Here is a 27350-nt window from a genome sequence, read left to right on the forward strand (position 1 = left end):
ATTTAGTATTTTTTTATGTGTGCAAATTCACATCAAACTAAGTAGATAGGAATCTACCTAAAAGTGTACGTACTTCTAATAATACTAGGTAGGTACTTATGTATTCCTTGTGTTCTAATAAATAAGTAACTACATAGTTACGTTTTTTATATTAGTTAGAGGTATTTACCTGGTCCTACCTATTTGCCAAATAAATAGAAAGTATCTGCAGACCAATCGTGTACTGTGCGAATGTTTGTTGTGTATTTTTGCAAGGCTCCGATAACACTATCGCAACCCGTCGTCACGCCTACACGCACACACACACACACACACATCGTACACGTGCGTGTGTGTGTGTGTGTGTGTGTAAATAAAACAAATGGTGGTTGGCGCGGATGTTGCTAAAAATGCCTATTCCTTTGAAATTTATGTCTTAGGCCTTTGTTTGTTCTTTGATTTTACCGCGATTAGCTAGCAAGAACTTTGTTTGTCATCGTCTTTGTTTGTTGTTATCTTTATCTTTCATTCACCGAAAGGTTGCCTGGAAGAGATCGCTTTTGGCGATACGGCCGCCTATTGTACTAACTCTTACTTTGTTGTGTAAGTACCTAAATATTGTCTTTCAATAAAGTTATATTAATAGTCATGACCCACAATGCCACATGCATGACTGACGAGCATCACCTATTGGATTCATATTTTTTCGATTGATCTACATGAAGCTTGCCTAATAGGTTATACCTTTATAGTGACGGTACTTTTCACCACGTTGACAAACCCTAGAGTAGCCATGGGGTCACTAAAGTCACTATAGCTTACGAAAAGGAGTAGGTACTACCAGTCGCTTCTGACTGCACTAACTAACTACTCTCTAATTATAATCCTAACTAATATTATAAATGCGAAAGTAACTGTGTCTGTCTGTCTGTTACTCTTTCACGCCAAAACTACTGAACGGATTTGAATGAAATTTGGTCTACATACGGTCTAGACCCTGGGAAAGAACATAGGCTACTTTTTATCCCGGAATTCCCACGGGAAAACTTTTTAAGGCGAAGCGAAGCGCGCGGGAACAGCTAGTATCTAATAATTACCTACCTATAACTAATTTCTAACAGCGACTCTATCTAGTTGCATTCATCGTACAATCGCACATTTCGGCCCAAACAACTTGATAGTTCTGAGGTTAGCACAGGTAAAAGTGTTTGGACTGAACTGTACACAGACATGTTTTAAACTTATAACTTTATAACAATAACACTACTTATTGTTATTGTTATTCTATTCTATGAGAATAGAATAGAATAACAATAACACTACTCTTTTTCGTCGGGGGTTAAAGAGGATGCTACCGGTCGCTATCCTGCTGCGCTGGCCCTGTAGCACAGAGCGCTAATAAGACGTGACAAAAATTATCCGTCGCGCTCACTCTTGAGGCTGCGCGATGTGAGTGAGAGCGATGTAAAACTTTTGTCACGTCTTAAATGCGCCCCGTACTAGCCCTTCTGATCACGACTCTATCTAGTTGCATTAATCGTACCGGTCGCATTCGTAAGTAAGGTATAACACCTCACAGAGTAACAAAAAAAGAATACCTGTCAAGGTGTTATAAATAGGTAAGTACAACTATAAGTTAATTAACTCAGGTAGGTGTCATCGTAGTTCCCAGGATCAGTTGGAACAAATTTCAAAGAATGTTTCATCAAAGATGAAGGTTTCATCAAAATTATAATATGTTAGAGTTAATTCGTAAGGAACTAAAGAACCTTCCTACCTAGGCACTTACAATAATTATGAACTTAAGTATTAACAAACTTAACATTAACAATGAATATGTTTAATGATAGTTAAGTTTGTTCGTCGTATGTTTTCGGGTCGTTAACGTGCCTATAGCGGAAGCTAATGTTGCCTTGTGATTTTGCAAATTTATTCCGTACTTACTTAAATCATCTTATCAATGATGTTTTGTAATGTGGCTAGTAACTAAGTAGAGTCTAGGCCAAACAAACCTGACCTAACTGAGTGTTACTTGACAGAAGTTAGGTTTTTTTGCTCATAGCTAATAGCTATTAAGATATACCTACTTTCAAACTAACAAAACGGTAATATTCAATGATACCTAGTAGGTTTGTGAATTTGATAAGATACAAAATAGCTACATAATGAAGCTGATGTAGGTATGTATGAAAGCGAGATTATTAATATTTGAACCATAAATAGTAATAATTATTCTATTTTAATCTTCACATTCTCACGTCGTTACTAATTCAATACAAGTTCAACCCTTATTTTTATAAATGTTGCTCCAGTGTTTATCTTTCTCAGCAGTCCGAGGGTCTCTAAACGCCCTCTTACCATTGTTCTTTCACATTCACAACCAAGTGAGAATTGATCTTGGGAGAGGAAGATAAAAAATAGATTTTGATAGAGCGTTTTCTAATGATAACATCTGTTATGAGAAGAAAACACAGCCTAAATGCTAATATTTATCTCAGATCCTTTCTAAATTGAGAAATTAGATCCTGAAACGGTCGATCTATTGTCCTATGTCAAACCAAGGCATTTTCCACGCATTTTCATATATGAACAATGAAATTCATAACCTATAACTATAGCGGAAGCGGCTGCACAAAATAAAAAGCTGGTAAGTGCTTTTTTACTAACTTCTCTTTACAAACAAATAATATAACTTATATTTTTTTATAAAGTAAATATAATGAATTATATTCATATGCGGATTAATAAAATTACCATGTATATTAGTAGGTAGGTAGGCAGAATATTTTTATAAAAACCAAATTAACTTTTTAGAGTTTGTTTATTTAAATTAAAATTTAATATGGTTTTACATTTTTAGAGTAAGCTATATTTATGAGTTGTTTTAATTTTACATAATATTTTATGTAATTACATTCAACATCATCATCATCTCAGCCATAGGACGTCCACTGCTGAACATAGACCTCCCCCATACACATATAATTTTGCATAAACCAAGCAATCATGTCTTACCTAAAATCAATACGAAAAAGTACGATGTATGAAAATTAGTGATTGGTAGGTAGTTATCTTTCGTGATATGAGATGTGAGATCAATCAAAGAGGTACCTAAATTAAAAAGTCAACTCATCGGTGTTTCGTCTTCGCCTCAATACATGACAAATGACGAGTGGCCCCTCCGCGGCTCCCCTCGCCCTCCGAGTGACAACAGTCTCACGCACACCGGCGGCGTGTTTGCGCACGCACACACGCGCACCGGAGGTATTCGGTTTCCCGCCACCGCCGGCGCGGGCACGCACACAAAACACGAAGAACAAACAATACAAACACCAACACACAAGTAAATTTAAACTCACCTCAAAATAAATCCATTAGAAAACACACTTGTTCAAACAACTAGCGCTTAGCCTCGAAAACGCGTTGAAAAAACACTCGCAGTCAGCATCCAATGTATGTTCAACACTTTTCCAAACTTTCTGTATACTGTGTACAGCCTACTTCTTCATTAACACCTCGCTAGCGCACTTCCCGCCAAAGTTCGGAAAGTTTTTTTGAACACTTGGAGATATCACAAATTGTAAATTAAATTGGCACAAAATTGTCGAAATAAAGTCACAACAAAACAATTTGGCGCACCGCACTGTACAAAAATATTTAATTTAAAATCTTTGCAAATAACTTTAAATTTTGGAGAACACTTCCGCAACACGCAAGGATCTAATTAAGAGCGATAGCAATAAGAACGCGACAACTGGCACTAACACAATTATTAAAACACACGTTGCGCGGTAAAAATAAACTATGATTAAGTACCATTAAGATTCGCGGAGACAACTTCAGCCGGTAGAGGCGACACCGACATGTGGTAGTTCGCGAAAAAACTCGTAAGTTAAAAAAGGTAATAATAATCAACAACGGGCCTGCCAATAAAACTCGCGAATTTGTTTACCGTGCTATTTCTGTCGCTAGAAGCGGTTCCGATATGAATAATTATCACCGGCGAGCGACCATCGCCGCATAGTTGTCGTTTCATAAAACGTGCGCGTTAAAACTGAGTCGAAAGGCTCGCCGTGTCGGAGCATAGCGCCGAATAAAATAAACAACAATATACCTAAATAAGCGGCTCCGCGGGCGCGGCCGTGTGTGCAGGCGCGCGCCTGTGTGCGTGTGTAAACAAGGGGAGGTCTGCCCGGTTTGACAGCCCGATGACAGTTGCAAACTATTCAATTAAAAATAACTCAACAACGAGAAAACAAAAAAAGACGCGAAAATATACTTTGCCAAATTGTTACTGCAGCTTCAACATTTCGATCATAAGCTTAGTTATTGACCACAAGCATCAAGGTGAAAATCGTTAGATCATACTTAGATTTAAAGTTCTCTAGAAAATTATAAAGTGCCTAGCGATTCTGATTTCACCACCATCACAAAATACCGTTGGGGTAGACGAGATCTGGAGTGGAGATCACGAACAGGCAAACGCAGCGTGGGACGCCCTCCTGCCCGCTGGACTGACGACCTTAGGCGGGTGGCGGGTAGTGGTTGGATGAGGAAGGCCGAGGACCGAGTGTTGTGGCGCTCCTTGGGAGAGGCCTATGTCCAGCAGTGGATGATTATTGGCTGATGATGATGACAAAATACCATCAAATAATCCATAGCACCTAGTTAGGATTATGGTTGAATACATGAGCTTGTAGAGAAAATTTTAAGATGTTTCTTCAGTATTGTTCATTCTTTGCTTTGGCTTGGGAGTCCAAACCTATAACTTGAGTACAAGTTTAATATACCTGACGACTTTTTCGGGAATCACGGTGGTGAACCCCAGTGATCATCCAGTGCTCCACTTGATTATATATTTTTAAAATAAACTTAAACAATATTTCCTAAGTATTTGAAAAAGAAATATTATAAAGATCTACTAGTTCAATATACCCGTACCTCCCCACAAGAATAAACATATGACGTCATCGGCGCGTAAACAAACAAACAAACACATGCGCCGCGCTCATGTTTCCTTAATACAATTATTATTTCGAATGTGGAACGAGACCGGCGCGGTCGCCTGGCGACTTGCGATTTATTTTTAATTTCCCGAGGCTATTGCTTGTACTGGCCACTACTGGCTATGGCAACAGCGCCATTTATTGTCTATGCTTTACGAATTAATTATGGTTTTACGTTGCGTGCTTCATTGTAAGTCGTTATTACCACCGGTATAGGTATATGAAACTAATCTGGAAAAATGTACGATTTATCTTTTGTTCGTAAAATTTCTGATTGTTCAATCAGTGTTTAAATGCCTCGATAAATTATTATGCCACAGCAATAAAACAATCTCTTGTTAAATTGACGTCATAACGTAATAAAACAAACAATCATAACTTTATTTACTCAATTTGTTTTCTGAACATTAATAAAGTTCTTTACCGTAAATGTACTTACCTAGATAAGATATAAATGCCTACACAAACATAAATTGTACATTGTTGTGGGTAAGTAATAAAAATATGTACAATTATGTATTTATTATCAACACATACTGAATGAAAGTTTATATCATTGCGTAACTTTCTTTAATGAAACTGTTGAATCAATATTTAATTAAAATAATTACCTTAGTCTATACACCTTTCTCTACATCTAAGTTTTTAATCTTGCCTATAATCTCTTTATTAAGAATACGATGGTAAAAAGAGTCGAATGTGGAAAATACGAAATGAATAAATAGATAATAATACTTATACAATATGTAATTCATATATGAAAAGATATGCACTTCACTTGTTATAAAAAAGTTATTATAACTTAGAACCAAAATAAAAATTGTCACTTACCGAGTTTTAGTTTGTGGCAATCAACAAAAGTACGAAAATTCAAAAGTTTTTTTAAAGTTTATTCAATACCATGCAGCCGACTAATTTAATATTAATTTAATTTTCTACCATAGTGAAATAAAACGAACTTATTATAGGTAGGGTAACGTAACGTACCTAGATAAACTTTCGACTACCCCAACTTTGAATAAAGATATCGCAGCGTACAACTAAGATATTAAGTAATGTGAAATTTACTTTATTGGGTAGGATATATAATCTATTATCACTAGTATTTGTGCTGGAGGTTTGGTGTGGCCAGATTTTTTGAAATTAAGATAAAAGAAAAATGCTTGTTTTGACCCAAGGTACGTTACACGTTTGTACCTTGGGACACTTTTAAGTGTACTTTGGGACAAATTGATCTATTATATTTTTGGTACAAAAAGTCTTGTAATCATAGTTATTTTGACATCAAATTATCATTAGTTTTTAACGAAATTATAGTTTGCGATTAAGCATGAATCTTATGTTACAAATTGAAACATTCACTTTACAGGAATATTTTCTCCTTCTTTTACTTTATCTACTGCTTGTTTCAAACGATCCAGACTTACTGCAACTCTCTTCTTTCCAGTTTTACTCTGCCACTAATAATAACAGAGATTTATGGCGTTATTTTGAAGTTAACAGTCTCCATAGTACAAAACCATAGGATACAGTGTCCCAAGGTACAAACATTATCGTGTCCCAAGGTACAAAAAAGCAATATTTAACAAAAAAATTCAATATCTTTATTGTTATGTTAGGAATCTTTCAAATAATAGCCGTGACATAAAATTAAATAACTGAAAATATATACGTGACATCCATGTCTCTATTTTGAGCATGCCTCAATGGGATAAAGCCACTCAAATAACTATACAAAAGCAAATTTTGACTCCAAAAAACTTCATATTGTCTTCACCACACACTCGATGCCGGTATCACAAGACTCTTTAGTTTTGCCAAGCGAGTAAAATACTATGCCTAGGGTAGAATTTTAATATTGTTTATTTAGCCGGTTTTTTTAATAAAATCAATGTCCCGAGGTACAAGCGTCCCAAGGTACGTACGTTACCCTACCTACATAAGCGCGAAAGGTACTTTTCATAATATTATTAGAGAAGGATACATTTCTGTTAAGGACAAGGGTCAAACTCACACACTGCTAATTTGATTCGTTAAAAAAAATACCTAAGGAAGGCCTATGTCCAGTGCGTGTGCGACATAATGTCTCACACTCATAAATAAACTTTCGCTGCTATAATACAAGCTTATATAGTAAGTAAGTATACTTAGCACCAAAATTACATGAGTGAAGTACCTACTTATAAACAGTAAAGGCTAGCTTAATAACGCCATCTGCAATATTGAACCACTTACCACAGGACCACAGCGCATCAGAATATTACCAACTACGTTAAAAAAATACTGTAGGTAGGTATTAAAAATTTAAATTCAGTGATTTGGAGTCGGCAATTTGTGGGTGGAACTTTTTCATTACTTACGAGTGTATAGTGTGATGATATAATGATGTGATGGAATGAGTTAACAAGGATCCTTTGGCAAGTTTGGCACCCCACTCCCACTAATATTATAGGTACTTACTTACTAAACGGGTTGCGGGCTGGTAAATATCTTCTTCTAGTCCTGAGTTCTAATCTCATGGAGTTATCGTTAAAAGTATTTTGCATGCGGAATGTGGCCCACGTCCGCGCAGGAATCGAACTTCGGACGTCGCTCGCGGCGCCGAATACAAATTAACTAACGTTTGGGATAATTTATTTTATGAATGAACGCTGTTCCTATACATAAACTATCTACCTCGGTAAGCCTGTACCTATAAGTACTCCTAGTTGATAATTAAAGTATAACTAAGTAGTTATGAATCTGCTGTTGCCTGATTCTATTTCTAGGTAAGTACACTAAATAACTATATAAAATCGAAATGAAAAATAACTTCAAGAAAACGTGATTAAAAATATGGAAACTTGTAACTATTTTGTATTTCGTTGGCTACGACGTACCTCCAACTACCTTACTTACTTAGTCCGCTGGCTCAGCGACCCGAAGTGGATCTTGGCCTCCGACATTAAATTGCGCCAATCTTCTATATTCTGTGCCAATTCCGACCAGTCGGACACTTCCAGCTCTTTCAGGTCTTTGGTGACTTCGTCCTTCCAGCGGTATCTCGGCCGCCCCACCGGGCGAGGACCAGAAGGTTGACCAAGATACGCTTTCCTCCATCAACTACCTACTAGTAACAATATTTTTAAGCGAGAATATTCACTTATCTATATATATATATATATGACTATGAGATGCTATGATCAAGTAAAAAGCTGTAGAGATAGTTCAGACCAATAGTTATGAGTTAATTTTGAACGGTAAAATGTGTTGCTTTTTGTTTACCATGTGTCACTGTAGATATTAACTATCGACAAACAAGTAGAACTCAGCATCTGGCCTGAAACAGGAGGGTTACTCTATACTGACGAAAAACTAACAAACGAGAGCTGTCATGCAATTGGCTAGTTTAGTACAACGATATAGAGTCGTGGTTCGCGCAGCAGTTCTCTGAAACATAGTTTTTTGTCATAAAGAGTGACCCCCAGCACTTGTGTCTCCCGCCATTAAATCGCGGGAGGCAGTTATTTTAGTTTTATTGAAACGTATTATTAATGGTGTGGCATTACCAAACACCAATAAAAATGTTCTAAATTATTATGTTTGCATATTTTATGTAGGTACGATAACAGTCGCCAGATGTGGGTCGGATGCACCTGTTGAATTTAGGAGTAATGATCTACTTTAATACTAAAATCTAGAATCTAGATTCTAGATGAATAGGTACCTGCTTAGGTGTCCCAGGTGCCTGATACCTGCCCCATCATAGCTGATAACTCCGAATATCTTGAGTGGAAGGAGATGGAGGTAGGTATATAGATAGGTAATTAGGTACTTACTTAAGTAGGTACCTGAGTATATTTATTTTCAATTTTCAAGAATTGTTTCAGAATGGATTTACAGGTGAAGGTACCTATATTACTCACCAGTCAGACAGACGAGGGGGTAAGATAAAATATTGGTAAATACTTATTAAATTCAAAAGGAGAAGAATAATTCCTAGACCTTCCCTTCCCTTACGATGTTTTCTATCACCGTAAGTTCGCACTTTGTTGCGCGTTCAAAGAGTCATTTAGCTATAAGTACCACTCTGTAGACTCTCTTTCTCACCCAAGCACTACCTACATACAGACTCTCTCTAAGACAAGGAAATAAAATAAAAAATATATTGTAGTGAAGAGTTAGTCGAGACTGTCGATTAAGTAGACTTTAGAGAGTCTAGACTAGTCTAGAGCCTAAGCACGCTTTTATAAATTCATCTATGTTAACAACCAGTAGCGACATCTGCTTGACAAATTTATTACTGTGTTGTTATTTTGCCTTGAGTTTGCTTCAGTGAATCGATTGCAGGGGGCGCTACGCTAGACTGTTATTATTCTGAGGGTTTGACGCATGATCTCTTGTAATCCACAGACTACCAAAATGTGTTTTTTTCGAAGAAAGCATTTCATGCTTTTCTGATCTGTGTGTATAAAAAAAATACAGCTTCACGTAAATGGCGTCGTGAGTTGTTTTTTATTCAGAATCACTGTATTTCTAAATATTTCATCTATTAGTGAAAGTAATGCGTCTCATTTATGTAAGATTTAGTCGTTTAGATGTTTCATCACTAAAAATCATTTGAAAACTGTGAATATACACGTTTATTTGTGGTACAATGGCGTCGTCAGCTTCTGTAGAATCCCCTGTAAAAGTTGGTGAAAATCGTGAATCTCCCGACGATTACAGCAGCTCGAACAGCGAGGTGGACGCCGGCGAGGGCTCCAAGCGCCGCCGAGTCACCCACGACTACAGAAAGCTTTCGAAACTGGGATACGATCCAAGTGTGTCATCCCCGACCAAACTACTTGTTCCCGTGGAATCTAAAGGTATTTATTGAAATTTCTTTATTATTTTCCTCCTAAAGTGCTTTAATTACTCAAACTTCGCTGTAATGCTGCCTCCTGAACATATTTAATCCATAAAGTTTTGGTGGGAAACAGAATAACCTAGCAATACTGTTGATAAGTTATATCATTGCAATGGAGGTCAGGTCTGTTTATAAACACTTATTCACATCTTCACAGCCGTATTCTTGTAATATTTCCTGAATTAACACCCTTTAAACGCAGAATTGGATTGTGTAGCACTGCTTAGATTTAAATTGGAGCACAGTTGCATTGTATGACCTTGCATCTTGCAACCATTGCAACATTACTTTCTATTATTAGGACTACCCTTTCGTGCAGTGTTATTGTCATTCTTTTCAGTGGAAAGTTTGCATCTATGCATCTTTGTAAATGTTATTTAGAAACTATAATCTAACTGAATCCTTTCTCCAGTTTCAGGGAAGAAGCGGAGACGAGAAGAATCAACCAAAGATGTGTGTGTGTGGGGCGACAATGCCAAGCCGGCCAAGCTCAGCAAGATATGGCCCGTGTTTGACTCTGGAGGATTTGGCAATACAGCCATGCTGGCGCTGCAGGTGCTGCACAAGCCGCCCGCGCTGCCCAACCCCCTGCTGTTCAACCTGGTCCCCCAGCAGTTGGAGCAGGTGGCCCTGGCCGAGATCACCCAACCCGCACGCCAGGACTGGCTCGCCAGCATCAACTCCTCCTGGAGACAGACACAAATCAGCGACACAGCACAGAGCGAAGTACACAGAAAGCTATACACATCTGTGTCAAAGCAACTCCGGATAATCAACACACACTTGCAGAAGTCTTTACTGAAATACAAGTATCCAAGAGTCACAAGATCAAATGTGCTCCTAGATAATAACTTTCAAAGAAGACCGTCAAATAATCAAACAGTAATGTTGAGAGCATTGAAATTCCAGCACACGAGGCACGACCGCTTCCCGTGCTACGGGAACCTGGAGCTTCCCTTCAAGATGAAGCAGGAGGGCTCCACGTCCATGGTGTACCCCGCCATCACCCGCGGAGTCAAAGTGACGGACATAGACACTAAAGTGCAAAGTGATAAAGTGAACACGGACACTGACATTGTAGTGAAAGTGGAGAAGAGTGACAGAGACAAGGAGAGAGAGAAAGATAGAGAAAAGGAGAGGTGAGCTATAATCCCTTAGTAGAATCTATCTATAATGTATAATATGAATATAGTTAGAGATTTAAAGGTGTAATAGTGCCAGAGTAATTTTTATAAAGGATAAACCTTTTGCTGGGATATTGGTGAGGGCTACATCCAGCCATAAATAATGTTGGACACATGATTAATTCCTCAAAGAAGGACTTCTGTGCTATTATGTTTTCTCTACTGATCTATTACTCTTGGAAAGGTATACTTGTAGTACTTAGACCATGCAGGTAGCTGTTAGGACAAGAAAATCTGCTAAAAACTAAGCTGAAACTTTGTCATGGGAAAGGGTTATTTAACAACTACAATAGTATTATGTATGGTGCATTCAAACCTTAGATAAATAGGAAATTTATGTTGCTTGGACATGGATGCTCTGACACATAGATTTGTAGCCTGCAGAACCTTCTTGTCAGTACCTGCAGTGGCAGATATAGTGTCTTGGCTGCCCTAAGCTCCATAACACATACATAAAATTATATTTTTACTCCTTAGTAAACTGAATTAAATTTTATGTGGAATAAAGTATGGCAAGAAACAAGAATCAGCCACTACACCTATTTGCTATGTGCACCTGTGTGTATTATCTCCCAGGAATTCTATACTTCTAGGTGAGTTACAGATTAATGGGATAGTGAATGACTGTTATTGTATGTATTATTGAGAATATGCTTTTGGCTACTTTACAAACAAAGTAACCTGAAAGTGGCTTCCTCAGGAGATATATTAATGGGTTCTTATCGAGACTGAAATGCTATTTATCTGCACATTAATCTATCCCCAAGCTTGACCCTGTCACTATGACAATGCTACTGAAAGGGGTGGAGGTTTCTCTGCCCCCAATAAAACCTAATACTTTCATTATTTTATATTTTATACTTGGAGGGTGTAAAGTTCCTGTATATTATATGGATCTTTGAGAGGAGTAGGAAACTTTTTCCAAAAGGGGATACCTCTTTGCGATTATGTAGGTACCTACTATTTGGTGTGTGTAAGGTTAGTTGTGGAGTCATCTTAGACTAATTATATGTTGTATTTAAATGCTGAAAAGGTCAAGACCATGGGAATCTGGAGCTCCCACCGTTTCCCTCCCTAAAATAGCTAAAGAAACATGTACCTAAGTACCTAGCCAACAGGTTATAAGTACATAATAAATAAATAGCGTGTCATGGACGTTGACTATGTCGCTGTTTTTTGTGAACGTATTATAGATATTAGGTCTTTCCCTCCCGGTAAGATCGTCAGAAGGACTAGCACGGGGCGTAAGACGCTCACATGAAGACGACACATAGGTTTTACACCACGCTCATTCACATCGCGACTACAGTGCCACCTCGACGGAGAACTTTTGAACTTGCGCCACGTGCTAGGTTAGCTGGTTTATAAAAGAATTTTACTTTGAGAGTGAGATCTCACAAGGGGAGTCACAGTAGATCTTTTAGGTCGCAGTAGCGAATGGGCACTGCAGGGCTACTCTATACTGACGAAAAACGGACGACCGAGAGCTCTCGTGCCATCGGCACATTTAACACGTCGAGATAGAGTCGTGGCTCGTGTAGCAGCACTCTGAAACTTCGTTTTTAGTTGTAGAAAGTGACCCCCCTGGTTGCTCTCCCCTTTCCTACAACTTATAACCTCTCCCCCCCGTCTACCCTCAGATCGTCGCACTCGCGCCATTCATCCTGCAGCCACTGCCGGCGGCGCGCGCGGGTCAAGCGCTGCTCCATCGGCGTGCAGTGCCGCCGGGAGCGCGCGCCCGCCGCCTGGGGGCCGCACTCCGCCACGCCCAATGTCAAGGGACTCAAGTATCACAGGTGAGCGGTCTTTAAGGCAGGAGCCTAGCGAGTCACCAGTAAAACGAACGTATTAAACTCGTGAACGGCGGCATTGATACACCCTATAAGCGACTAGCTAGGCGCAATGCAGCCGTTCACGAAGATTCTAGAACATTCATTTTACTGAGCTACTCGCTTGGTGACTCGCTAGGCGCTAAGCAAACCTCCTGCCTGGGCGGACGTAGCCTAATTATTTAGGCGTCTATCAAGCCTTGTTACACCCACCGAGTACAGTAGTATCCTCGGCCCTTCTATCAATGAACGGACCGTATGCTCTCAATTCTTCCAGGTGAGGGTTGTTTGTAGGTTATTATTTACTATTTATTATTACTCCATCGGCATGCAGTGCCAGACGCCTGGGGGCCGCACTCCGCCACGCCCAATGTCAAGGGACTCAAGTATCATAGGTGAGGTGTTTGAAGCTTATTTACGCGTCCTTCAAGCCTTCTTACATCTACTGAGTAGATTAGCGTTCTCGGTCGATCCTCGACCAATGAACGGACCGAGTGCTCTTAATTCTAATAGCTCACCTATTAGTAGGGTCTATTAGGTTCTTAAAACTAATTTACGCTTCCATTGTTACACATACCGAGTAGAGTAGTGTATGCTCGACCAATGAAACGGACCGAGTGCTCGCCCGACGCTTGGGGACCGCACTGCGCCACGCCCAATGTCAAGGGACTCAAGTACCATAGGTGAGCGGTCTTTAATGACTATTCGCGTGCCTTGGGGCCATACAGGATGCATTAAAATTGCCGTAACTCAGAAAATAAAAATTGCCACATATCATGATCATAGTACTAATTTCCAGGTGATATCCCTTTAAATGTCCGTATATCTTAATATCCTACAATTAATACCTGGTTCCAACGTGCTTCTTTTGGCTTTTCCGAGGTCATGTGTTACGCGCATCATCAACAAACGCCTAATAAGCCCAGGCCTAGGCGTATGCTGGATGGCCGGCCGTGCAGCACAGAGTAGACTAGATTGTCTATCCCGCTCCCATATATTCTCACGGACTTTGCTGCTTTGGATCATCTGTGTATCAGCATACGCCTAGGCTAATGGTCCACTGCTGGTCTTAGTCCCTGACACAGTACTATTTCCTTAGCCTTCTTCATCTCATCACCTCCCTACTAGGGTTTCTGATTTCTCGACCTGTTTTCGTTCTCGAGCTTCGAGAATTCTCGAGCCCAAATTCTCGAGTCTTCTCGAGTCTCGAGCCTTTTTAAGAAAACCTTCAGAAAAATGCCTTAATTTAAAAAAAAAACACTAAATCTCCTTTTTTTTACTTTGTCAAAGAAAATACTTTACTAATACTCATAATTTAGCTGTCAAGCTAGCTACTAATTACTAGTAGGTTGTACCTATGGCCAATGGGCCAAAAGTAATCACCATATTGGAAGTTGCTCTGATTTGTGCAAATGGCCGCCAATTTCAAATCAGTTTTGATATTGGTGGACTAGACAAATGCAGAATACAAGTTCAGAAGCCGTGGAGTGATATACTCCCCAAGAACGCGGAAAATTGAGTTTATTCAGTTTTCGGGTCGCTTTTTTTCGTTTTATCTGTCATTTTTCCCTGCAATATCGCCCGATTTAACAGTTTCAGACAGTTTTTCTGCGGTTTTTTGAAGTCCCGTGTTTATGTGAATAAACCCGTGTATCTGAAAGCCCTTAAGGACAACATTCGATACGAGTGCGACAATCTCTCGCCCGAAGTTTTCGCTGAAATGATGACAAATGCGATAATACGAGCCCGTATGGCAATCAATTGTGAGGGCGCCCATTTGGCCGATATCATCTTCTCGACTTTACCAATAAAATTGTTAAGGTTCAAATAAACATAATCAAAAAACAGAATAAAAGTTTTTCATTTAGAAAAAAAATTAGAGCCAAACAACATCGGATGACTTCTTTTGGTCCACCTGAACTAAGAAACAGTACGTATTACTATTACTACGTTATCTTTTAATCATTCATTGGTATTATCAGTACAGCACTAGCTTAAATGGAGATGAAACATAATAAATCATAATACACGCGCATGGTATGCGTGTGTCTTGTTAAGCGGCGCAGAAAAAAAATCGAATTGAATATTTTTAATTTTTATCTCAAGGCTCGAGAAATTCTCGAGTCTTCAGATTTTTTTCTCGTCTCGAACTAAGCCGAATTTCTCGAATCTTCTCGAGCTCGAGAATTCTCGACCAGAAACCCTACTCCCTACTAATGAACACCCATTTCTCTTCCGCAGACTGATGGTGGTGGAGACGCACCCCAACGGCGGCGCGGGCGTGGTGTACCTGCAGCAGCGCGACGTGGACGCGCTGCCCCCGCCCCAGCAGCGCGCGCTGGCGCAGGAGTTCCTCAAGGTACCGTGTTAGCGCCCATGTTGTTTAGCGTGTAGCTTATTGTTTGCCTAGGAGTTTTGTGTAGAATTTCGGGGATATTTGGGAAACCAACAATCAGCATTAAAAACCGGCGAGCAGAGAGTTCCTCAAGGTACCGTCCTAGCGCCCATGTTGTTTAGCGTATACATATCTACACGGTGTTCCTCAAGGTACCGTCCTAGCGCCGCAGTTGTTTAACATATACATTTCTAATCAAATCAAATCAAAATCATTTATTTGCATGAACGTAGGTACCCAAAGATGTTACAGAAAAACAGAGAAGACCTGCGACATTCTAGCCTTGTAGGGAGTGCAAACATATTACTGTGAAAGCATATCTGAGAATTGAATGTAATTCTACACGGTATTCTGCAAGATTCTGTCCAGAGACGTGTTAATTAGATATTAGCTAAACCAGCACTAACTACAGGCGAGCTGAGGGTATCCTACAAGGTACTGTGTTGGCGCCTGCGTTGTTTCGTGTATTATTTTTCCGGGGACTTGGAAATTCGGGGATAATAACTGAAACATCAGTAAACACTGGCGAGCTACTCAATGTCCTGTTTTGGGAGTTTGGGACATAATTTGTTCTGTAGCTTATTGTTCTACTTTGATTATTTTCCCGCAAGTATCGTGTGAGATTCCATTAAAATAATCCTGTCCAATGTATAAAGTTTTAGAAAAAATGTATTGTACGCCGATAGGCTACCAGCTAAGCTACAGATATACTTATTATTTACCATAACTTAACACTTTTACCTACATCATCAACGAAAGTACCAAATGATTGTGAAAACTTTACTGGCCTATGTACTATTTATTTGATAAGTAACCTTATGTACTAAGCATGCTGTTTGTTTTCCAAGAAATAAATAAATAAAGTAAATAAATCGAGACGACCGAATGGCGTAGTGGTTAGTGACCCTGACTACTGAGCCGATGGTCCCGGGTTCGATTCCCGGCTGGGGCAGATATTTGTTCTCGGGTCTTGGATGTGCCCGTAAAATGGCAATAGGCCCGCCCCCTATTACATTGGGACTAACATAACACTCTGGCGAAAAGTGGGTGCAGCAATGCACCTCTGCCTACTCCGCAAGGGAGTACATTAGTACAAGGCGTGAGTGCGTGTGTGTGTGTTTTTTTATCATCTAACCCTCTCTCCTTCAACAGCTGGTGTTCTCCGAGGACTCTGACGGCTGGGCGCACTACGTGTGCGGCGTGGTGCGCGGCGCCGCGGCCCCGCTGCCCTGTCTGCTCGAGTACCTCGACCAGCATCATAGTAGCCTCGTGGTGAAGGCGGGAGTCCTGGCCAGGACCAGCGATATAGAGACCACGACGATCCGGGACTATTATCGACAGGTGAGAGAAACAGCGATTTCAGGGTATTTTAGAGGGTTTAGACGGTGTTTTTGAAGTCAAAAGCTTACATCGCTAGTGTTTTTAAGCAGAAACCCTTGGATTATAGACTGATAATCTATCTACTAGACACAGATAAAGTCGAAATTTGACACACTGACAGCAAAATCAAAAAAATACAGACACTATTACAATACAATCCACCATATACCATAATGATGTTTGCGTATTGGCAAGCGATTGTGGATAATAAATGAGGGTGCTGTAAGGAGCTTGGTCTGGTAACGCCCGCTGCCCTGTCTGCTCGAGTACCTCGACCAGCATCATAGTGGCCTCGTGGTGAAGGCGGGAGTGTTGGCGAGACCACGACGATACGGGACTATTATCGGCAGGTGAGGGTATTGTTGGGTTTCAGGGGATTTTAGAGGGTTTTAGACGGTGTTTTTGAAGTGAAAAGCTTACACAGTTACCCACCACTTGTGTTTTTAAGCAGAAACCCTTGAATCATAGACCATACCATCATCAAAGTGTGTTAAACCTCCTAAATCTACTAGATACAGATAAAGATAAAAATATTTGCTACACTGACAATAAATACATAAAGAAATACAAAATAATCCACCTTATACCATAATGATGTTTGCATTATGGCAAGCGATTGTGGTTTATAAATGAGGGTCCTGTAAGGAGCTTGGTCTAGTGACGCACGCCGCCCTGTCTGCTCGAGTACCTCGACCAGCATCATAGTAGCCTCGTGGTGAAGGCGGAGTCCTGACCAGGACCAGCGATATAGAGACCACGACAATACGGGACTATTATCGGCAGGTGAGAGAAATTGCGGGGTTTCAGGGGATTTTGATTTTGACCTTTGATCATAGACCAGCGCAAAAGTGTGTAAATCCTTCCAAATCTGCTACAATCCACCTTTTACATGGGCTATGCCTATGTTGCGCATATCCCGTATGATAAGGGATTGTGGACTTTTAAATACTCATGTTGATGTCGGAAAGGACTTCTTATCTAATAAAATACCTTTATTTCTAGTCTTTTTTTTCAATTTTCTATACGGAATGTTATCAGTAGTAGTGTGAGAGTCAGTAGGTTAATATCAAAAGCATTTGATAGGTATACTTGGTCTACTTAGGCGGCTCTATTAGATAGATAGACAGATCATACTTTATTTCACACACACACAGAAACTACAGCAGGTAATACACAACATAGACGATACATATGGCCGCCTTATTACTAAGAGTAACTTCTATCCCCTGTTAACCCACCTATTCTCCCCTTAGGTGCAACAAAGCTACTCGGCGGGCACATTCCGCTGCGGGCCGCTGCACCAGATCTCGCTGGTGGGCACCGTGCACGAGGAGGTGGGCGGCTTCCTGCCCGACCTGCTGGACCTTCTGGCGACCTGCCCCTTCCTGCAGCTGGTGAGTGTGTGTGTGTGTGTGTGTGTGTGTGTGTGTGTGTGTGTGTGATTGATGTATAACATCTAATTGATAATTAATTTCTGTATTGATATAAACTGTTGTTGTCTGCAGACGATGCCGTGGGGCCCGATGTCGGCGGTGGAGATGGAACCGCGCGAGTCCAACGACGGGCCCATCCTGTGGATCCGGCCCGGGGAGCAGCTCGTGCCCACTGCCGAGCTGGGCAAGAGCCCCATCAAGAAACGGAGGTATGACGTCATGATACTGATTCCATAACCTAAGTAACATTAAATCCCCCCCCCCCCCCCCTCCCCCCGATAACTTTTGAAACTGATTCTGTCGTGTGTGATTGTTCATATAATACATAAGACTATCTCACTACTCAGATATACTTTATCTGACTATTGAAAAATCAACCCTAAGCCGATTTCGATAAAATAAAGCTACGAAAACTCGGTGTTCGGAGTAACATTACCTACAACACTAAAAAACTAAATGAAAATCGGCTCCTACAATAATACCATAGACAGATGAAATGAAACTAACACACTAAACTTATAACACAGTTAAATACGGCGATATACGTGACTTATCACCTGAGTGCAAATATATGTACAGCGAATAGCATCATCATTAGTGATGGGGTCCAACGACCGCTAGGGTGGCCCCGTATAAATTTTGCTATCTGTTTCAAATAAAGTTTTTCTTTCTTTTTTAACTAAAAAGTTAGCTGTGAGGTTGCTTTTAGGCAATAACCCACCCTTGTATGATTTTCTGTATTGTTACTTGTGATGAATTTAGACTGTGTTTTGTGTACAACAAAGTGTAAATAACCCCCCCTCTCCCCGCAGAACGGGCATCAACGAGCTGCGCAACCTGCAGTACCTGCCGCGCTGGAGCGAGGCGCGCGAGTTCCTGTTCGAGGACCGCACGCGCGCGCACGCCGACCACGTGGGCCACGGCCTGGACCGGATCACCACCGCCGCTGTCGGTGAGAGACGGGGGAATGAGGTGTCTGGGGGTGCAAGAATGAGCGAGATAGGTGGTGTGCTTTAGGAGTTACTTGTCAGTTAATCCATCATAAATAAGTCATGATTGTAGCTTATACCACGTGGGCCACGGCCTGGACCGGATCACCACCGCCGCTGTTGGTGAGAGACGGGTTCATAAGCTATCTAATGATGTAGATTTGAGGAAAATTGGTTGATTGGTTAAGGAGATATCGGCGAAAACATGGTGCAAAAATGAAGACGATCGGATGATTGTGTTAGGAGTTATGGATATCATCTGTATTATGTGGTTCCACGTAGGACACGGGCTCGACCGGATCACCACAGCTGCTGTTGGTGAGAGAGGGGTTCATAAGCTATTTGTTAATGTACATAAGTTTTCCGGTTCGGGCTAGCGACAGAATAACAGCGTCACGGGGCAGTTCTGTTTCGTGACAACAACGCTGAGTCGCCCGGCCCATTCACACTAACCACAACTACTGTAAACCGCCTGTAACAGTAATTCAGTAATTTATTATATATCTACCCACACAATTGTGAAAAATAATTATATGTATTTCTATTTTAATAATGTTACAATTTATTAACTGTGTTCATGTTATGTATGTAGGTAGTTAGTCCAGTACAAATTTAATTTTTATGTTTTGTATTGTATTGTGTATGCTTTTGAATTAGTGTGAATAAATGGTATGAATTTGAATTTGAATTTGGGGGTGCAAAAATGGAGGAGATAGGTGGTGTGGTTCAGGAGTTATGGGCGAAATAAATTGTCAGTTAATCCATTATAAATAAGTCATTATTGTAGCTTATACTACGAGGGCCATGGGCTGGACCGGATCACCACGGCCGCTGTTGGTGAGAGAGGGGGTTATTAGCTATTTGGGGGTGAAAGAATGAAAACGATAGGTTAAGTAGATCAAAAGTTGTGAAAGAAAACGCTTCAGATGGTTCAAGAATGGAGAAGATTGGACGAATGGTTTAGAAGTTATAGCGCTATCATTATATCTGATGTCACGTGGGCCACGGCCTGGACCGGATTACCACCGCGGCTGTTGGTGAGAGAGGGGTTCATTAGCTATCCAACGGTGTAGGATTGAGGAAGATCGGATGATTGGTTCAGGAGTTATGACGGTGAGAGACGGGTTGTTAAGGTGTGTGGGAGTCCAAGAATTAAAGAGATAGGTGGTGCGGTTCAGTAGTTATGGGGGAAAACGTTGTGCGAGAATGAAGATGATTGAATGAGTGGTTTAGGAGTTATGGACGTAAGGATCATCAATATAATGCTTATATATATTATAGCTTAACAAAATCACCTCGTTTCTGCTTTTGGTCAAAGGGGGTGTTTAGGTCCAAGTATTAAAGAGATATGTGGAGTGGACGTCTTGGAGGAGGCCTATCTATAACTTTCTGCAGTGGTTTGCTTACGGGGTTTGTGTCTAGTATCTCATTTCCAGAGAACAATAAGACTTTAACTTACTTTACTTCTTTCTCACCCCTCCAGGCGTGTTAAAAGCGATCCAATGTGGAGACACGCGTGACCGCGGGCGCATCACCAAGGACGTGGTGGCGTTCCACGCGGCCGACTTCAACAAGCTGGTGACCCTGCTGGGGTTGGACCTGTACGAGCCGCCCATCTCGCAGTGCGTCACCTGGTGAGTCACAAGCGAGTCACTCGCTGAGTCTAGTTCAACAAGCTGGCGACGCTAACCGGCTACTTGGTTAATGTGCAAGTACTTAAATAACCGTCTCTGTTCTCCTGTCTTTTTCTGTTCGTATAGGTACTGTTAAAACAAGAATTAATAGATTTAAGGGCGATCTTAGCTCAAATTTTCGAGACAGCTGAAAACCGGCGTTGTGACCTCATTGCATAAAGCTCATTGCTTTTTTGACTCTCTAAACAGCAACCTTTTACGTTACTCTATGTTTCCTTGTATTATAAAGGTACCTACCTATTTCTGTATTTTTGTTGTTGCCAGTGCATCAAATAAACGTGTTTTTTTAGATAGATAACACATAACAAAGGATGAGATAGATTCAGAACAGTAATGTGTGTGCTGAAGCAGACCAAAAGGGATAAGCAACTCAGCGCATATGTTGTCCCTTAGGAACAAACCACAGATTTTTCTTTTCTAATGATTCTTTTATCTCTCCCCCCCAGGCTAGAAGAGGCGAAGTTGAACCAGCTCCGTCGCGAGGGCGTGCGCTACTCGCGGCTCCCTCTGTGTGCCGACGACGTGTACTTCCTGCCCAGGAACATCATCCACCAGTTCCGCACCGTCTCCGCCGTCACCTCCGTCGGTGAGTGGCAATGTCAGGGTCGAAGGACCAAAAATATTTATTTATAAACACTTTACTGTAGGTATAATTATAGAAACAGTTACAAGGTGAGTAGCACGGTCCGGCTCGGAGGACCAAAATTATGTGAGAGAGATTAACACATTGTGTTAAAAGAGATGTTGGGGTCGATTCTGAAGGCACAAATACTAATTTTAGAGCTATCAAAACCTTAATTTATTCAATAAAAAATCGAATCTATGAGTGTCCCCTTAAATATCATGCTTTGCTAGCAAAATTTATAGTTCGATAGCGTTAAAATTAGAATTTCTTCCTTTAGAATAGCTACCATTGTCGACTCTAGTCGATAGTAGTTCGATAGGCGGTTCTTGAGTTCGTATGCGTTTTATTAGTTTCTAGCGTTAACGACAGGGGCACTGATCAAGATGTCATACAAATCTATCGAATGTATCGCTTTCTAGCCCTTTAAAAAAATCATGTAACTTTTGCTGCTATCCCATCTATCTTTTAATCCCTGTAACTGTAACTGCATGTTTCAATAACTCTATCTATCGATAGCTGACAGTTACTTAAATAAAATTTTAACAGAATGCAACTTTTTATGAGTCAAAGTCGTATGATAGTAACTGTCATCTATCGATAGATACAGTATTGAAACTGGCAGTAAGTACACAACTACATTCTACTGATTCTTTGTTGGTGTGCAAATAAAGCGTATTCTATCTATCTATCTACATTCAAGATAGTATTAACACATAGTGTATTATGTACATTCCAGCGTGGCACCTGCGGCTGAAGCAGTACTACCCCTCGTCGGAGGCGTCCTCGCCGGCCGACGCGCGCGCGCCCGAGCCCGTGCCCGAGCCCAAACCCGGTCAGTATATAACCAGTATATTAAATAAAGCAGGGATCTTGAAGATTGACGCAAGAATGAAGTTACATCTCTTCGTTCAACTGTTTGGTGTCGTAAAAACGCATAAACCAGCGTACCTTTTCACTGATCACTTATCCCGCAAGCATAGCTTCGCCCTAAAAGGTTTTGTCGTGGGAATTCGGCCAGGTAAAACGTGCCTAACCTTTGTTGCCTGAGGTGCATGACTGGCAAATTTTTGTATTAAGGTGGCAAACAATGGTCCGTAGATGACCCAAGACTGCCATCAAGCTTGCAGGTTAGTCTTGCAAGGCATGACACGAGTGGTGCTGAGTGTCGTTCCATTATTGTTATTTTGTACGGGTAAGTAATACGAGGTATAAAAACGAATGGTATAACATTCACAAGGTATACGCCCATATGATATAAATTTATTATGTATAACGATCACTGTGCATAACAAACGAAAGGCATAATTACTAAATACATAATTTCGTAAAGAATAACGTTCAAAAAGTATAATTTCAATTGATATAACGATTAAAATGCATAACGTTTATAATATATAACGTTTATAACATATATTCTACAACGGATATAATTATCATAATGTATAATGCACAAAAAGTATAGAAGATTGTCGTATCGTATTTTCATTATCATTGATGTTATGTGGGGGGAACGCTCCGCTCCGCTTCGCTGCGCTCTGCTTTGGTTTCGACGAACATGTGCACCTAACACGCTCCTCCTCGCTTTGCTCGTCGTCGCACCTATCTTTAGGTTTTGGTACTAGGGGTTTTGGCATTATTATTATTATTGACGCTATGTGGGGAGACGCTCCGCTCCGCTTCGCTGCGCTCCGCTTTGGTTTCGACGAACATGTGCACCTAACACGCTCCTCCTCGCTTTGCTTGTCGTCGCACCTATCTTTAGGTTTTGGTACTAGGGGTTTTGGCATTATTATTATTATTGACGCTATGTGGGGAGACGCTCCGCTCCGCTTCGCTGCGCTCCGCTTTGGTTTCGACGAACATGTGCACCTAACACGCTCCTCCTCGCTTTGCTCGTCGTCGCACCTATCTTTAGGTTTTGGTACTATACCCTATTCGGGGAGAAGACGTAGCAAAGCGCCCTCTTTGTCGCACATTTCCCTACAAAAGACAAGGACGACAAATGAGTTAGCCACGCCCATTTGGCCACGTAATTAGCTAAAATTGTAAAGCCGTGTCTACACTACTGAATTAAAGTAAGTAAGTAGGAGTAGGAAATAGGTATGAAATAAAATAGTGTATGTTCATAATAATATTTTTTATTCATCACTTTCAGACGACTTATCACTACTATCATTTACATTAATAATAAAAGATTCGGACAAATTTTCAAAGTTATGGTCCATTTGATTCATTTGTGGTTCCACAACAAGTCGTTTGCCCTTTCCTGTAACAATAGATATAATTAGTTAATTATAGTCAGGTAGTGCAGGTGTGTTGGCGGCAACTCTTTGTCAAACAAATTAAACAATTGATTGATAACAAAAATATTACCTGAGGGATTTTTTAAGCCGGTTGACAATCCAGACATAAATGCTGCACGTGCGCTGGTTATTGTTGTATCAGACCAAACTTTGGGCATTGTATGGCCTTCATTTATCCAGGTTTCATCCAAATAATAAATATTTTTTCCAACTTCTCTTGCCTTTACAATATCTCTCAAATAATTTCTTCGCCAAAAAATGATATCATCCCTGTCAGTCAACATACTGTTTCGACATCTTTTACTAAATTTGAATCCAATTTCTTGAATAATTAGGTGCAAAGAAGTTCTTTTAAAACTCCCCAATGATCCATCTTCTTCAATTTTTGATAGTACTTTGTCGAGGGTTGGAATTTCGTTTCTTAAAAAGAAACTGTGGATTATTCGTCGATTCGCACATTTGGTGAAATCATCAATTTTGTCACAAACAGTGAGGCGTGTTTTTTTCTTCTTTGGGGACCTTAGATTCGCATTGGTTTTTTTTCCGAGATTACTCTATAAATCGAAGTCCAACTTACTCCTATTGAACTTGCGACAGTTTTGCATATTTCATTGTGTGATGCAGACGGCGAAGCAGTCTTGAAAGAATTGAATAAGTTCAACATCATTAACTTCTCAGTTGACGAAAAGGCCCGTCTAGGCCTTTTGTTAACAGATTCTTCTTCTGCCATATTCGGTAATTCACTCAAAACAAAGTCCAATTCACAAAACACACACACACAGTCCAATAAACAAGCCGGGTCAATTAATTTAAAAAAACAGAGCGAGGGTGATAGCGAGAGGGTACACAGGAGACGTCCGAACGGTACAGAGTGCAACGACAGACTAATTATGACCTACAGTGTAAACGCGGCCTTAGCGTCTTATCTATGACCAATCATATGCTTTCGTGCATACTCAGTACTACGTCGTTTCCCCGAATAGGGTATAGGGGTTTTGGCATTATTATTATTATTGACGCTATGTGGGGAGACGCTCCGCTCCGCTTCGCTGCGCTCCGCTTTGGTTTCGACGAACATGTGCACCTAACACGCTTCTCCTCGCTTTGCTCGTCGTCGCACCTATCTTTAGGTTTTGGTACTAGGGGTTTTGACATTATTATTATTATTGACGCTGTGTGGGGAGACGCTCCGCTCCGCTTCGCTGCGCTCCGCTTTGGTTTCGACGAACATGTGCACCTAACACGCTCCTCCTCGCTTTGCTCGTCGTCGCACCTATCTTTAGGTTTTGGTGCTAAGGGGTTTGACGGTGTTTGGTAATTAAACACAGATTATGTTATTGTATGTTAGTATGTTTTATGAACTGTATACTAAATGATAGTATATATTTTAAACGATATACGTAATGTATGTTATACGAATTGATATTAGTCCTCGTAAGTATTATATATTTTGATTTTATATAAAATGTACGTTATACCAATTGAATCTTATACCTTATGAAAATATAGATTTTGTTGTTATACGTAACGTTCATTATATGTTGTGAACGTTATTAATGTGAAATTATACATTTCGTTTTTATACGTCGCAATACGCACCCATTTTGTACATTTGAAACATGGATTAGCTGTTTATTTACAACACTACCCTGCAAGCTTGATCGTGGGTGGAAGCCAATAAGAAAATACACTATGATTCATTTGCTCTAGGTAACTAGATAACTACAACACAATTTCTATATCCCTTGTCTCGAATAACGTTACTTATGTTATATTCCAGAACCCGCCAAAACGCCGTCAAAAACGAAGCACAAAGCAGGCGTGATCGAGATGCGAGCTCTTAGCGCCAAGCACAAGCCCTCAGACGAACCACGAGACCAGCCTGGCCACGACCAGCCCCGGGACAAGAAGACGGAACACCGGACCGACAAGACAGAGACCGTCACCAAGTCAGAGGCAACCGTGAAACAAGAGGTGACGCCGAAATCGGAACCAAAGTCCGAGTCAAAGTCCAGCTCGACGCAAACGCAGACGCCTAAAGAGAAAAACCACAAGGATTATAAACATGGGTCAGATAAACATAGGACGGAGAGACAAGATAAAGATAAGTCGCACGACCGGCAGTCGGACCGACAGACGGACCGACACCGCCACTCGTCGTCCTCCAGTCGTTCTCACAAGAGTCACTCGTCGCACCACAAGTCATCGTCCCGAGACAAAGACAAGGACCACCGTCACAAGTCGTCAACACAGAAGCATTCGGAGCATCGGCCGAGACACACGGAGGCCAAGACCCAGGAGGCGAGACCGCCCGGCGGCGCCAGCAGACCGCCCGACTAGGCCGTGGGGGCACAGAGAAATGGTGTAAATATTGATGTAGTGAGAGGCTATGTGGTGTGAAAGGAAAGCAGTTTTGGATTGGAGACTGCAGCCTCGGTGAAGTAGTACATTATGTACTAAGCCGCAGTTAGTTTTAAGTTATAATTCGTGTTAGTGTACCTTCTATATTTCTTTGCCGCGTTCGCACGTTTCATAGAGATCGTGCGGACGCGCTGTTTTGAGAGATTTATTGTTCTAAATTTGTTTATTGAATCGGATGTCGTTTTATAGTGTAGATAGAGCGAGGTGTAGGAATGGTTTTGTAATCTGAAACTGCTGGTTCGAATGTGATCGGAAAGATTTATAAATCAAGAGATATAATGTAAGAGATACATTTTTAAGAAAATATTCACACATTTTTCTGAATTGCACTAAAAGATATAATTATTGAGTAGTAAGGACCTTTAGTGTATTTGTGATGTCTTTTTTCCGTCGTCGTTTCGTTTGAGAGCGGGCTTGAATTAGTTCAGTAGTGACTGCTCGAAACAATCATCCATACTTGATATAATTATGGATTTGGTAGTTTTTTGTCTCGCTTTGAAACCATTTTTTTTTCCACTTTTTATCTTTTTTTTACTAACTATTTTATCAATCAGAGTGACATAAGTTATAGTTGAATCACAGTATTAATAGGTATACAATACGAGGCTCTTAGGAGAACTTGCCAATGTCTCGACAAGTTGACTAATGACAGGAAATCTCATAGATTCAGCTCTTTGGACTCAAGTGTACGGAGTAACCAATAAAACGGGGCCTTTTCATATTATAAAGATGACGAGAGAACGTTTCTTCGAAGTATTGATGAATAACTTAGAAATAAGTATTTCTAGTACCCAGTTTATCAAGTTTTTATTCGTATACAAGTGGAAAATCGAGTTTTTGTATGTATTTTTTTTCTGATGGTTTTATTTTAAGTTTTCATGTCCTTAGATCAGTGATAAGCAATACAAAGACGCCTTATTACAAATAGCTAAACAGTACTTAAGTCAACGCTTATAAACTGTATGTATTGAAAGCATTTCCCATGCCAACATACCACAAATTACCAATTCAATGGTCTTTACGGATTAGTCAATTTGTTATTTTGTAACATGTCTTCAAAGCGCTGGATTGTAAATGTTGGTTCCTAAGGATACTACACCAATTTTGTACCGAGATAACAAATCATTGGATCGTAATTTTACCTTATACATAAATAAATAGATAAATAATGTTTCCTTGCCGTCTCCGTTGGAGCTGTTCGTCCCAGTGGAAACACTACCCCAT

The 27350-nt window shown here is 40.5% G+C and overlaps 2 protein-coding genes across 6 annotated transcripts in view; one reads left to right on the top strand and one right to left on the bottom strand.

The window, feature by feature from the left end:
- Positions 1–4180, bottom strand: part of LOC105386503 (forkhead box protein P1) — a 54403-nt gene extending 50223 nt beyond the window's left edge. Inside the window, exon 1 of one of the 5 annotated variants that reach the window (XM_048630794.1) lies at positions 3932–4180. The gene's annotated coding sequence lies outside the window, so the exon portion shown is untranslated. Of the gene's footprint in view, positions 1–3338 lie in introns of all 5 variants that reach the window. The other 4 variants (XM_048630793.1, XM_048630795.1, XM_048630796.1 and 1 more) reach the window with 4 other exon arrangements.
- Positions 4181–9427: 5247 nt separating this feature from the next.
- Positions 9428–26739, top strand: LOC105386526. The gene is made up of 12 exons (XM_048630728.1): positions 9428–9832; positions 10286–11012; positions 12698–12853; positions 15128–15245; positions 16434–16622; positions 17915–18055; positions 18167–18303; positions 18907–19046; positions 20567–20717; positions 21224–21363; positions 22139–22234; positions 25486–26739. Exons 1-12 carry the CDS (start codon positions 9622–9624, stop codon positions 26043–26045), a joined length of 2766 nt encoding a protein of 921 aa, XP_048486685.1. The 5' UTR covers positions 9428–9621; the 3' UTR covers positions 26046–26739.
- The last annotated feature ends 611 nt before the right edge of the window (positions 26740–27350 follow it).

The sequence above is a fragment of the Plutella xylostella genome, chromosome 27, assembly GCF_932276165.1.
Source record: "Plutella xylostella chromosome 27, ilPluXylo3.1, whole genome shotgun sequence".
Taxonomy (NCBI): Eukaryota; Metazoa; Arthropoda; class Insecta; order Lepidoptera; family Plutellidae; genus Plutella; species Plutella xylostella.

Coding starts and splice junctions, on each gene's coding strand:
- LOC105386526 (XM_048630728.1), top strand. CDS start 9,622: ATGGCGTCGTCAGCTTCTGTAGAATCCCCTGTAAAAGTTGGTGAAAAT. Junction 16,623..17,914: donor TCCGGGACTATTATCGACAG/GTGAGAGAAACA, acceptor TTCTCCCCTTAG/GTGCAACAAAGCTACTCGGC. Junction 20,718..21,223: donor ATCTCGCAGTGCGTCACCTG/GTGAGTCACAAG, acceptor TCTCCCCCCCAG/GCTAGAAGAGGCGAAGTTGA.